The following is a 13,309-nucleotide window of genomic DNA, read 5'->3' as shown; positions in this document are numbered from 1 at the left end:
GTCGCAATAAACTCGCGACGGCTTTAACGGGCACATTATGTTAATGAGCTACCAGTCACCGGGCGTAGCTTTGCCAAAAAAGGATTGCCACTGGAGATGACGATCTCCAATGATCTCCAAACGGAGATGACGTCACACTCAAGAGCGCGGTGGACAGGGGAGGGATGAATACCTTAGTGACATGACGTCACTAGCGAGGTACACCTCACCCTGGCGTTCCACGCCGATGAGGTAATTAAGAGTGGTGACGTCACAGAGTTGGAGTTTAAGTTGATTTAGATTCATTTTCCATTGCTCCCTCCCTTGGGTGTGTGAGCTCAGCAACAACAACGTGGACATTATTGTGTATACACTGTGTGTGTGTGTACACTGTGTGTGTACACTGTGTGTCACTGTGTGTCGCTGTGTGTATACACTGTGTGTGTGTGTACAGTGTGTGTGTCTACCTGTGTGTGTGCATCTACCTGTGTGTGTGTACACTGTGTGTGTACACTGTGTGTGTGTACACTGTGTATACATTGTGTGTGTACACTGTGTGTGTACAGTGTGTACACTGTGTGTACACTGTTTGTGTACACTGTGTGTGTGTACACTGTGTATACCCTGTGTGTACACTAATTGTGTATACACTGTGTATACACTATGTGTGTACACTCTGTGTGTGTACACTGTGTGTATAGACTGTGTGTACACTGTATGTACAGTGTGTGTACACTGTGTGTACACTGTGTGTATACACTGTGTGTGTAGACTGTGTGTGTGTACACTGTGGGTGTGTACACTGTGTGTGTACACTGTTTGTGTCCGCATCGAACCGAACCCCCGGCAAGACCGTCTACTTAATGACGAGAGAAATTCACACGAAATGTCCTTTTCAATGAAGTCTTCCAGATGTAAATTGATACAAGCTTTTAATGAAGAAATAAAATCATCTAATTCAAAACACAACACAATTCAAAGATGTTTCATTTTAAAACTTCAAAAACGGAGCATGGGGCACTTGCGTGAATGCGTCCTTCGTGTGCAAATGTTGTGACTTTCCTGGCCTGAAGGCCGTCAATGTGTTGGACCCTTATTGGTGCCCAGCGTCTCAACAACAGCAGTGGGGTTTGCTTCAACCGATAGGTACGAACATCCAGACGTGAATCAGCAAGGAGCATTTCTAGTCCCAGTTAGACAAAATCTACGTGAACACGTAAGACAAAAGTACAATTCGTGTTGTAGAGAATGTACCTCCTCCTATACGTGTAACTTTCAAGCGGTATGCCCTGTAACTGATGAATGATCCGAGCGTGCTCCCTATTTCAAAGACAATGAGTTGCTCCAGAGGCAGACGCTTCGTGAAACACGAAAGTACCCTTTGACCTGTATCACAAGAACAACGGGTCTCACCCGAGTTCTCTGTACAGGTTACTTCCAAACACACACACACTTTGTCCTAACATCACTTATTCAATGTTTGACCCTCAGACAAAATGTTACATGCACAATCAGACAAGTATTCATTCTAAACCATTGACGGGCATATTAGCAACATTGAATTACTGCAGCGAAATTGACTGCATCACGTTACATCGTATTAACAAGAAGTTATTTTACAAATATGCACCGTCTGCTTAACCGTGTATGTACAACGTACTATTGTTGCGTCATTCAAAACGAGTAGGCCGTTGCATGCTGGCGTCTGGGTCAAAATGAAGCAAATTTAAAACATTACCTACTAATAATAGATCACGGCGTTTCGATGGCAACACAAGCAATCGTCATCAGGTGGGACAAGCACAGCAGCAAGAAGAAGAAACTGCTGGAGTAGGCACCTACTACTTCAGCAGTTTCTCTTGCTGTGGATATCCCACCTGATAACGATTGCTTGTGTTGTGATCTAAACGCCGCGGTCTGTTATGTTTCTACCCACGTGGTGACTTTACTGAAATAACTCAAGTGTGGATTCCTGCTGTCACGAAAGCTTCGAATCAAGATTGCCTACAAACTACACAACTGAGATGACGCATCAATCATCGCCTCCTACTGACAGGCTCTTGTCCACATGCAGACTGGTGCAGGGCCACCACCCTGTGCCACACAGGGGCATTTGCTACTTGGCGATGCTCTACGAGTGTTTCAGACGAGGTACGACACAAAACTCCGAGTTGCTGAGGCGATTAAGCAAGCACTGTGTAAATGCAATTATTATAACATAGTGAATGCTTGGGAGCTTATTGTCTCTCGCTCCTGGTTAAAGATCTACCCAACCCACAGGTCCACAAAGACTGGCCGCCCTTACTCTGCAGGTTGAACCTTGCAACTGAGTGTCCAACTTCACATTCTTGTCATTGAAGGCCTTTGACAAAGGTGCATCTATTGGAGCGACATCATCTCAAGCTTACACATCTACCGGGTCTCCACTTGACTTTGTATTGTCTCGGAGGAAGTCCACCCACACCTCCACTTCCACAAACTGCTGGGAGTTGCCTCGCTCTGCCTCACAGTCAGAATTCTCCTCCTGCTTCACGTTGCCTCCATCGATGTGAAGGTCCCATTTTGGAGTTGAATCTTCATCTTCACATTTTACCTTCACTTCTTCGCTCTTCACCATCACTTCTTCCCTCTTCACCATCACTTCTTCACATTTCATCATCACCTCTTCACATTTCACCTCGATACCTTTAAAAGTGTCCAAGCTGGGATTTTCCTCCGGTTCTTGTTTCATGAGGGATGGGCTCATTGCGGCACTTTGACTTTCACAAGCTGATTTCAGACTGCACTCCTTGTGGATCTTCTGATGCTTCTGTGTTCTCTGGTGTACTTGAAGATGTTGTTGCTGTGCAAACGCCATCCCGCACGGAGTGCACCTGAAGGGTTTCTCTCCCGTGTGTGTTCTCTGGTGAATTACAAGAGGAGATGACTGTGCAAACGCCTTCGCACACAGAGTGCACTTGAAGGGTTTCTCTCCCGTGTGACTTTTCTGGTGTCTTCTAACAACAGATGGCCGTGCAAATGCCTTGTTACACACACTGCACTTGAAGGGTTTCTCTCCCGTGTGTGTTCTCTGGTGTTCTTGAAGATGTGATGAAAGTGTAAACGCCTTCGCACACAGAGTGCACTTGAAGGGTTTCTCTCCCGTGTGACTTCTCTGGTGTCTTCTAACAACAGATGGCCGTGCAAATGCCTTGTTACACACACTGCACTTGAAGGGTTTCTCTCCAGTGTGAGTTCTCTGGTGTATTTTAAGAGCAGATGGGTATGAAAATGCCTTGTCACACACACTGCACTTGAAGGGTTTCTCTCCTGTGTGAGTTCTCTCGTGCCGTGTGAAATCTCCAGTACGATCCGTGCTGTATGCACACCGGTCGCATTGGAGCCTTGTCCTACCGAGCTGCACTAAGTGCATTTGCTCCATCAGACCAATTCTGCGGAGGAAGCGTCAGAGGAAGCGTCAGCTGCAGACAGAAAAAAATAATATCCACACCATCTACACGTCAGTATCGATGCACAGAGGAATGCATATATAGTCACATGTGACTTACACGTCTATACTTATTCAGATATTCATGATGTAGTGAAAAAGTGTCCCAAATTCATCACACGGGCTGTGATGGCACACAATGAGAGGGCAAATGGTTATAAACATGCCTGGAAGCCCTCGTATTTGCAAAATGAATGTTAATTCAAAACTCCAAGCACACAATGTCGGCTGTCTGGTCACAAAAGGAATATTTAAGAGAGCTAAATTCAGCTGACATAGCAAAGGGTGTTGAAAACAATACTATTTGTGTTATGCAGAAATGCATGAATTAATGTTCAATCGCAACTCAGATGTCCTTGAATGCTGGGATGAACAGTTCCGACTTCAGCTGCATGTGTGTGCTGTGTTCACATCCTGTTTCCATTCTTAGTAAGAGTTCCAGAGGAAAACAAAAATAAACTATTGTTTTGATATAACCTCCGTGTTCAATAGAGTTGATAGACTTCACTGCAAATAGAAACTTGACACTGTCACACACTGGCGATGGCGTGTCTAGAATCATGCCTGGCCACCTTCATCTGCTCAGCATTAATGCTTCCTCACTACACCAAGTAATTAATCGAGGATCAATTAACATAGCCGAGGTTAGCTGGTGAGATGTTAACTACCTCACCGGATATACAGGAAGTCGTGGGTTCGATCCCGACCCTGACGCCTGCTGTATGTTTTGAGTTTTTGAGCGTTTCTCCGTTTAGCGTCTTTGACCGATAGACATTGACACACGTATTCTTGTTTCTTTCGGTAAAGTTACGTAGATAGAAAATAACATTAACAGATAATACAATTACATTAAATAAAGACCACTTGTGTTGCAATCAAAACGTGTTTTTTTTTTGCTTTATTTACAATTTTTTATGTTTGTTATGTTACTGTTATCTTATTTTCTATCTACATGACTTTACCGAAAGAACCAAGAATATTAATTCCTGCAGTCACCACAGTTTTAAGTCAAAACATTCACACACGTTGACAAAGCCTCACCTTGTGTTGTTGTGGGCAGGTTGCTTCTGATAACAAGAACGGTATAGCAGCTCAAGCGCGCTTGGCCTGCTAACAAAAGAAAATAAAAACTGCGTGAATATTTACAATAAAACAAAGTTACAAAGTGGCGAGCCGGGTGAATACAAATTAAACTTAAGCGAGATAATTAAAGCGAACGCAATCAGGCGAGGGCAGGAGGCAAGGCCCCGCGTGGCTAGGCCTCACGTTGTAAAGTTCCAACCTGGACATCGATTCCCATGCTCGCTGCTACTCAACTGACATCCCTACGAGGGAGAGCGAGGCTCTACCTTGGTAAACAACAACAACCACCACCACCATCACAACCACCACCACAACAACCACAATCGCAATGAGAATTTTTTCACCTCGGATTTCAGTGCAGGAAGCGATAGCTTCCTGTTACCTCGTGACGTCACGCGGCAGCAGGTGACGTGACGTCACTTCCTTGGCACGAGACATACTCCTCCCACAATGAGCTGCTCCGTAAATAAATAAATTAGAGGATGGATAAATTATGCTAATGTGATACCGTCCCATATGTCGTGGGTGCTGAACCCGTCGCAATAAACTCGCGACGGCTTTAACGGAGACATTATGTTAATGAGCCGCCACTGGGCGTAGCTTTGCCCAAATAAGGATTGGCAATGGACTGATATCGGCAGTGACCCAAGCGGAGGCCCCGTCATGTTCAAGAGTGCGATGGACGGGGGAGGGATGAATACCTTGGTTACATGACGTCACTAGCGAGGGACACCTTCCCTCGGCGTTTCTTGCCGATGAAGTAATGCTGAGTAGTGACGTAACAGAGCGTGATTGGAGTTTAAGTTAATTTAGATTCATTTTCCATTGCTCCCTCCCTTGAACTCAGCAACAACAACAACGTGGACATTGCATCCCACTGGGATTTTTAGCACACAGCGTTGGTGTACAGTGCTTTTTTCAGGAACATTTTGATGTTTTTTTCATGGATTTTCTGTTTGCAGAGTCACACAAAGTAGTCACTTTAAGATGTGTTTCTTGTTCGTGTTTGTGTTTGTTGTGGTTGCACTTGATTCAAGAGCCGAATGGCTCACAGGGGTATACCAAAATAAACTGAAACTATTGTGTACACACACTGTGTGTACACAATGTGTACACACAGTGTGTGTACACAATGTGTGTGTGTACACACTGTGTGTGTACACTGTGTGTGTGTGTACACTGTGTGTGTACACGTACACACTTTGTGTGTACACTGTGTGTGTACACTATGTGTGTACACTGTGTGTGCACAGTGTGTGTACACACTGTGTGTGTGTGTACACTGTGTGTGTGTACACTGTGTATGTACACTGTGTGTATGTACACTGTGTGTGTATACACTGTGTGTGTGTGTACACTGTGTGTGTATACACTGTGTCTGTGTGTACACTGTGTGTGTGTGTACACACTGTATGTACACTATGTGTTTACATTGTGTGTGTTTACACTGTGTGTACACTGTGTGTGTGTACAATGTGTGTGTACACACTCTGTGTGTACGTACACACTGTGTGTATACGTACACACTGTGTGTGTGTTTACACTTTCTCTGTGTGTGTACACACACACAGAGACAGTGTACAGTGTGTGTGTGTACACTGTGTGTGTACACTGTGTGTGTGTGTACAGTGTGTGTGTGTGTACACTGTGTGTGTGTACACAGGCAGACACAGGCCACCACCTGGCAGTCCCGGGGAGTCCCCCCCCCACCACCCTTCACCACCACCCCCATCACCCTGGTAGTGGTGGTTGTTGTTGTGATGTTCTGACACCAGTCAGATCAACACCTTCACAGCCACTGCTGCTGCTGCTGTTTGTTTATAGGCAGAAGGTGTTCACGCCACGTCCCTTTCTCTGTGTGTGTACACTCTGTGTGTGTACACTGAGTGTGTGTAGGTGTTCACACCACGTCCCTTTCTCTGTGTGTGTACACTCTGTGTGTGTGTACACTGAGTGTGTGTAGGTGTTCGCGCCACGTCCCTTTCTCTGTGTGTGTACACTCTTTGTGTGTGTACACTGAGTGTGTGTAGGTGTTCACGCCACGTCCCTTTTTCTGTCACCATTTTAATTCTGGGCCAAAGAGGTCCCACAAACGTAAACATTTTCTGTTTAAAATGTAACACGAACATAATAAACAATGAATTATATTCTTGGTTCTTTCGGTAAAGTCACGTTAAAGGGAAACAATAAAATAAATAAATATATATATAAAACAATAAAATTCTCACGACGTTTCGACTGTAACACAAGCAGTCATCATCAGGTGTGAAAACCAACGGCAAGAAACATTTAAAAAAGGAGTCGCGGTTTGTATTTATTTATTTAATGACGTTAGCGCCACGGACAATGATTTGGCAGTTTATTTAGAAGGACGAGTCCATCTATGTTTTGAAAAGAGGGGGGAGACTAAAAATTAATGTATGCTGTCTGAAAGCCACCGTAAGCGTGAACAATCAATTAAGACCCGAAATGGTTTATCAAATCCTTCCAATGATTGCTAAGCCAGAATTCCTTCCTCTCGGTTGAAATTGTCTCTGTGCTTGTATATGTGGATAGCCTCATGAACGAATCTCTCATGGTAGGCAGATGGCTTGCAAAGAACCTCTGTCTTGGAGAAGTCAATGTCATGTGAGCCTACTGAATTATAACAGTGATCTGCCACGGCCGAGGTGTTGGTCCTACCGTGTTTAAGGTCTGCTTTGTGTTCACGAATGCGGTCCGAGACATGGCGTTTTGTTTCTCCAATGTAACTACTACCACAGAGGCAACTTAGATTGTAGACACCAGGGTACTGTATGTCTGGAATCACATCTTTTACAGACGGAACCAGATCACGGATTTTATGTAATGTGTTGAAACGGACCTGGATCTTGTGTTTATTCAAGATTTTGGAAATCTTTTTTGTGATCCCCGCAATGTAGGGTAAAGTGATGGTTTTGAAAGGCTCCTCAAAAGGGTCCTTCTTCATGGTTTGAGTGATAGCTTTTCGGATTGTATAGTCGGAGTAACCATTAGCCTTAAGAGCTTGGTGTACGTGCTTGAGTTCACTGCCTATGTGTTCCTGGTCGGATATGCATTGGGCTCTGTGATACAGAGTCTTGATGAGAGAATTCTTCTGTGATGGATGGTGGTGGGAATCCGGTTTCAGATAAGCATCCGTATGGGTAGCTTTCCTGTAGACAGAGTGGCTCATTGAACCATCAATTTTTTTTACCAATTCCACTTTACAATTAAATTGTAGACACGGCACAATATATATTTCTTAATCTTTATTTTTACCAACATTTAAAAAAAAAATTCTCCGTTAAGGCAAAAATTCTGAAATATTGGATTTTTTACAAAGCCTTGTGAATTCACCTTGTATCTGAACAAGTTCAATTTGTGCAAATATATGTTTTCAAACATATAAATAAAAAAGACATTGCTTACAAATATTAGCTCTATGTTTTCAAGTCAATACATTTTGGGTAGTGAATAAATTATAGTCTAAATAAGCTACACATGACGAATTGTAGGCAATTATAGTTATAATCAAAGACATTTTTAAACAATCACGTGGTCCCTTTAGTCGCCGTTAGAGACACAAAATCTTCTTGAAAACAGTTTATCAACATATATGAATACATTGATTCGAATAAGCAGAGTTAATTTCCTATTTATGGCATGCCAGTTATATGTCAGTTTTCGATATCAACATCACCTTATAAAAGAATAACATTTAAAACATAAGCGCACAACTTTATCCGTGATGAACGCTGCACTTTGTCGTTTTCACGCATGGGGTGCTGTAAACCTACACGCACCCCCTGCATGCGAACGACGGACGGGCACACCTGGCTACCCCAGTAACATTCACCACAATATGCGCAGTCTGCTAAACGGCAGATGTAAAACATAACGTTGCGTCATTCACAACGCATGTTGGTGTCACGGTCAAAATTGGGGTAATTCCAAACATTATCCAGCACCCCCTGTACCAACGACGGAGGCGCAGGGACAGACGTTCGATTACGTTGGAATCGATCTGCAGACGGCCAGCAGCTCCGTGTCGCCTTATCTCGATCCCGCGATCCCCTACCAGGTGAAAGTCCGCATCGAACCGAACCCCCGGCAAGGCCGTCTACTTAACGACGAGAGAAAATTCACACGAAATGTCCTTCTCAACGAAGTCTTCCGGATGTAAATTGATACAAGCTTTTAATGAAGAAATAACAATCATCTAATTCAAAACATAACACGATTCAAAGATGTTTCATTTTAAAACTTCAAAACGGAGCACGGGGCGCTGGCGTGAATGCGTCCTTTGTGTGCAAATGTTGTGACTTTCCTGGCCGAAGGCCCTAAAATGCTTGGACCCTCATTGGTGCACAGCGACTCAACTGCAACAGTGGGGCTTGTTTCAACCGATAGGTAACGAACATCCAGATGTGAATCAGCAAGGAGCATTTCTAGTCCCAGTTAGACAAAATCTACGTCAACACGTAAGACAAAACTACAATTCGTGTTGTAGAGAATGTACCTCCTCCTATACGTGTAACTTTCAAATGGTATGCCTTGTAACTGATGAATGATCCGAGCGTGCTCCCTATTTCAAAGACGATGAGTTGCTTCAGAGGCCGACGCTTCCTGAAACACAAAAGTACCCTTTGACCTGTATCACAAGAACAACGGGTATCACCTGACTTCTCTGTACAAGTTACTTCCAAAACACACACACACTTTGTCCTAACATCACTTATTCAATGTGTGACCCTCAGACAAAATGTTACATGCACACACACAATCAGACAAGCATTCATTTGAAATTATTGACGGGCATTTTAACAAAATTTAATTACTGCAGTGAAATATACTGCATCAGGTTACATCGTATTAACAATAAGCTATTTTAAAAAAATATGCACTGTCTACTTAACAGTGTATGTACAACGTACTATTGCCATTTGCACGCTGGCGTCTCGGTCAAAATTGATAACATTCTAAACATTACCTACAAAGTCACGTAGAAGGGAAATAATAAGATAATAAAAATAATCAAATAAAATTCTCACGACGTTCGCAAGCAGCCAAAACGTCGTGAGAATTTTATTTTATGTTTTATTTTTATTATCTTATTATTTCCCTTCTACGTGGTGACTTTACCGAAAGAACCAAGAAGATGAATCCCTGCAGTCACGAAAGCTTTAAATCGAAAAATTACCAACAAACTACACAACTAAGATGCCACATCAACCAACGCCCCCTACTGACAGGCTCTTGTTCACATGCAGGCTGGTGCCGGGCCACCACCTTGTGCCACACAGGGGCAGCTGCTACTTGGGGATGCTCTTCGAGTGTTTCAGACGGGATACAAAACTCCGAGTTGCTGAGACAATCTAGATTTGAAGTTTGTGACTGCAGGGATCCAAACTCCTTGGTTCTTTCGGTAAAGTCACGTAGAGGCGATTAAGCAGGCACCATATAAATGCAATTGGTAAAATATTGAAAGCTTGGGAGCTTAGTGGCTCTCGCTCCTGGTTAGAGATCAACCCAACCCACAGGTCCACAAAGACTGGCCGCTATTTACTCTGCAGGTTGAACCTAGGAACTGAGTGTTCAACTTCATATTCTTGTCATTAAAGGCCTGTGACAAAGGTGCATCTATTGTAGCGACATCGTCTCTGGCTTACACATCTACCGGGTCTCCACTTGACTTTGTATTGTCTCGGAGGAAGTCCACCCACACCTCCACTTCCACAAACTGCTGGGAGTTGCCTCACTCTGCCTCACAGTCAGAATTCTCCTCCTGCTTCACGTTGCCTTCATCAATGTGAAGGTCCCATTTTGGAGTTGAATCTTCATCTTCACATTTCACCATCACTTCGTCGCTCTTCACCATCACCTGTTCATATTTCACCTCGGTTCCTTTTCAGTGTCAAAGCTGGGATTTTCCTCCGGTTCTTGTATCACGAGGGATGGGCTCATTGTGGAACTTTGACTTTCACAAGCTGATTTCAGACTCCACTCCTTGCAGATCTTCTGATGATTCTGTGTTCTCTGGTGTACTTGAAGATTTGATGAAACTGCAAATACCTTCCCACACACACTGCAATTGAAGGGTTTCTCTCCCGTGTGTTCTCTGGTGTCTTTGAAGATGTGACACATGTACAAACGCCATCCCGCACAGAATGCACCTGAAGGGTTTCTCTCCTGTGTGTGTTCTCTGGTGTACTTTAAGATTTGATGACTGTGCAAACGCCATCCCGCACACACTGCACTTGAAGGGTTTCTCTCCTGTGTGTGTTCTCTGGTGTGTTTTAAGATTTGATGACTGTGCAAACGCCATCCCACACACACTGCACTTGAAGGGTTTCTCTCCCGTGTGTGTTCTCTGGTGTGTTTTAAGAACAGATGACTGTGAAAATGCCTCCCCACACACACTGCACTTGAAGGGTTTCTCTCCCGTGTGTGTTCGCTGGTGTGTTTTAAGAGCAGATGACCGTGAAAATGCCTTCCCACACACAGTGCACTTGAAGGGTTTCTCTCATGTGTGTTCTCTGGTGGGTCTCAAGAACTGATGGCCATGCAAATGCCTTGTCACACACAGTACACTTGAAGGATTTCTCTCCTGTGCGAGTTCTCTGGTGCTGTGTCAAATTTCCAGTCCGATCCGTGCCATATGCACGCTGGTCGCATTGTTGACTTGTCGTACCAAGCTGCGCTGACTGCCTTTGCTCCATCAGACCAGCGTCAGCTGCAGACAGAAAAAAATAATATCGACACGTCAGTATCGATGCACAGAGGAATGCATATATACACAGTAACACGTGACTAACATGTCTATACTCATTCATATATTCATGATGTAGTGAAAAAGTGTCCCAAATTCATCACACGGGCTGTGATGGCACACAATGAGAGGGCAAATGGTTATAAACATGCCTGGAAGCCCTTGTATCTTCAAAATGAATATTAACCCAAAACTCTAAGCACACAATTTCGGCTGTCTGGTTAGAAAAGGAATATTTATGAGAGCTAAATTCAGCTGACATAGCAAAGGGTGTTGAAAACAATACTATTTGTATTCTTAGTTTTTTCGGTAAAGTCACGTTGAAGAGAAACAACAAAATAATAAAATATATATAAAACAAAAAAATTCTCACGACGTTTCGACCATAACTCAAACGGTCATCTTCAGGTGTGTTGGTTTGCAACACACCTGGTTTGCAACACACCAACACACCTGAAGATGACCGTTTGAGTTATGGTCGAAACATCGTGATAATTTTTTATTGTTTTATATATATTTTGTTGTTTCTCTTCAACGTGACTTTACCGAAAAAACTAAGATTATGAATTACTGCAGTCACGAAAGCTTTAAATCAAAATACTATTTGTGTTTTGCAGAAATGCATGAATTAATGTTCAATCGCAACTCAGATGTCCTTGAATGCTGGGATGAACAGTTCCAACTTCAGCTGCATTTGTGTGCTGTGTTCACATCCTTTTTTCCATTCTTAGTAAGAGTTCCAGAGGAAAAAAAAAAACTATTGTTTTGATATAACCTCCATGTTCAATAGAGTTGATAGACTTCACTGCAAATACAAACTTGACACTGTCACACACTGGCGGTGGCGTGTCTAGAATCATGCCTGGCCACCTTCATCTGCTCAGCATTAATGCTTCCTCACTACACCAAGTAATTAATCGAGGATCAATGAACATAGCCGAGACTAACTGGTGAGATGTTAACTACCTCACCGGATATACAGGAAGTCGTGGGTTCGATCCCGACCCTGACGCCTGCTGTATATTTGGAGTTTGAGCGTCTCTCCGCTGAGTGTCTTTGACCGATAGACATTGACACACGTATTCTTGGTTCTTTCTGTAAAGTTACGTAGACAGAAAATAACAATAACAGATAATACAATTACATTGAATAAAGAACACTTGTGTTGCATTCAAAACGTGGGTTTTTTTGCTTTATTTACTATTTTTTATGTTTATCATGTTATTTTCATTTAATTTTCTATCTACGTGACTTTACCGAAAGAACCAAGAATATTAATTCCTGCAGTCACCAAAGTTTAAAGTCAAAACATTCACACACGTTGACAAAGCCTCACCTTGTGTTGTTGTGGGCAGGTCGCTTCTGATAACAAGAGCGGTATAGCAGCTCAAGCGGGCTTGGCCTGCTAACAAAATAAAAACTGCGTGAATATTTACAATAAAACAAAGTTACAAAGTGGCGAGCTGGGTGAAGACAAATAGCGAGATAATTAAAGTAAATGCAATCAGGCGAGGGCAGGAGGCAAGGCCCCGCGTGGCTAGGCCCCACGTTGTAAAGTTCCAACCTGGACATCGATTCCCATGCTCGCTGCTACTCAACTGACATCCCTGAGAGAGAGAGCGAGGCTCTACCTTGGTAAACAACAACAACAACCACCACCACCACCACAACGATGAGAATTTCTCACCTCGGATTTGAGTGCAAGCGCGCACACGGCAGCTTCCTGTTGCCTCGCGACAGCAGGAAGTAGTATGACGTCACTTCCCGCCCAAGAGCTGCTCTCCAACTGAATAAATTATGTTAATGAGGCCGGCCCATATGTGGAGGGATGGGGCCGTGGGCGCTGAACCCGTCGCAATAAACTCGCAACGGCTTTAACGGATACATTATGTTAATGAGCCGCCAGTCACTGTGCGTGATGAGTACTAGGTGCCTCGGTGAATGTATATGCTCTGACTTTAACATAGCTATTTCTGTGACCAGTTACCAGC

General features: G+C 43.5%; 1 protein-coding gene and 1 long non-coding RNA gene across 2 annotated transcripts; both read right to left on the bottom strand.

Moving 5' to 3' along the window:
• Positions 1–2,383: 2,383 nt before the first annotated feature.
• Positions 2,384–4,972, bottom strand: LOC142915782 (uncharacterized). Its single transcript, XM_076061458.1, has 3 exons — positions 4,894–4,972; positions 4,508–4,576; positions 2,384–3,410 (listed from the first exon to the last, which is right to left on the bottom strand). The coding sequence occupies exon 3, from the start codon at positions 3,398–3,400 to the stop codon at positions 2,384–2,386; it is 1,017 nt and encodes a 338-aa protein (XP_075917573.1). The 5' UTR covers positions 3,401–3,410; positions 4,508–4,576; positions 4,894–4,972.
• A 2,831-nt stretch (positions 4,973–7,803) lies between these two features.
• On the bottom strand, positions 7,804–12,407 carry LOC142915793 (uncharacterized). Its single transcript, XR_012936102.1, has 2 exons — positions 12,290–12,407; positions 7,804–11,282 (listed from the first exon to the last, which is right to left on the bottom strand). It is a non-coding gene; the product is annotated as an uncharacterized LOC142915793 (long non-coding RNA).
• Between the last annotated feature and the right edge of the window lie 902 nt (positions 12,408–13,309).

This window comes from Petromyzon marinus, unplaced genomic scaffold, assembly GCF_048934315.1.
Source record: "Petromyzon marinus isolate PM22_M1 ecotype Great Lakes invasive population unplaced genomic scaffold, UKy_Petmar_22M1.pri1.0 PM_G_Scaffold_35, whole genome shotgun sequence".
In the NCBI taxonomy this organism is placed as follows: Eukaryota; Metazoa; Chordata; class Hyperoartia; order Petromyzontiformes; family Petromyzontidae; genus Petromyzon; species Petromyzon marinus.
This window is presented reverse-complemented; position numbering and strand designations above follow the sequence as displayed.

Excerpts from the sequence above, each read along its gene's own strand:
- LOC142915782 (XM_076061458.1), bottom strand. The coding sequence starts at position 3,400 with ATGGAGCAAATGCACTTAGTGCAGCTCGGTAGGACAAGGCTCCAATGC.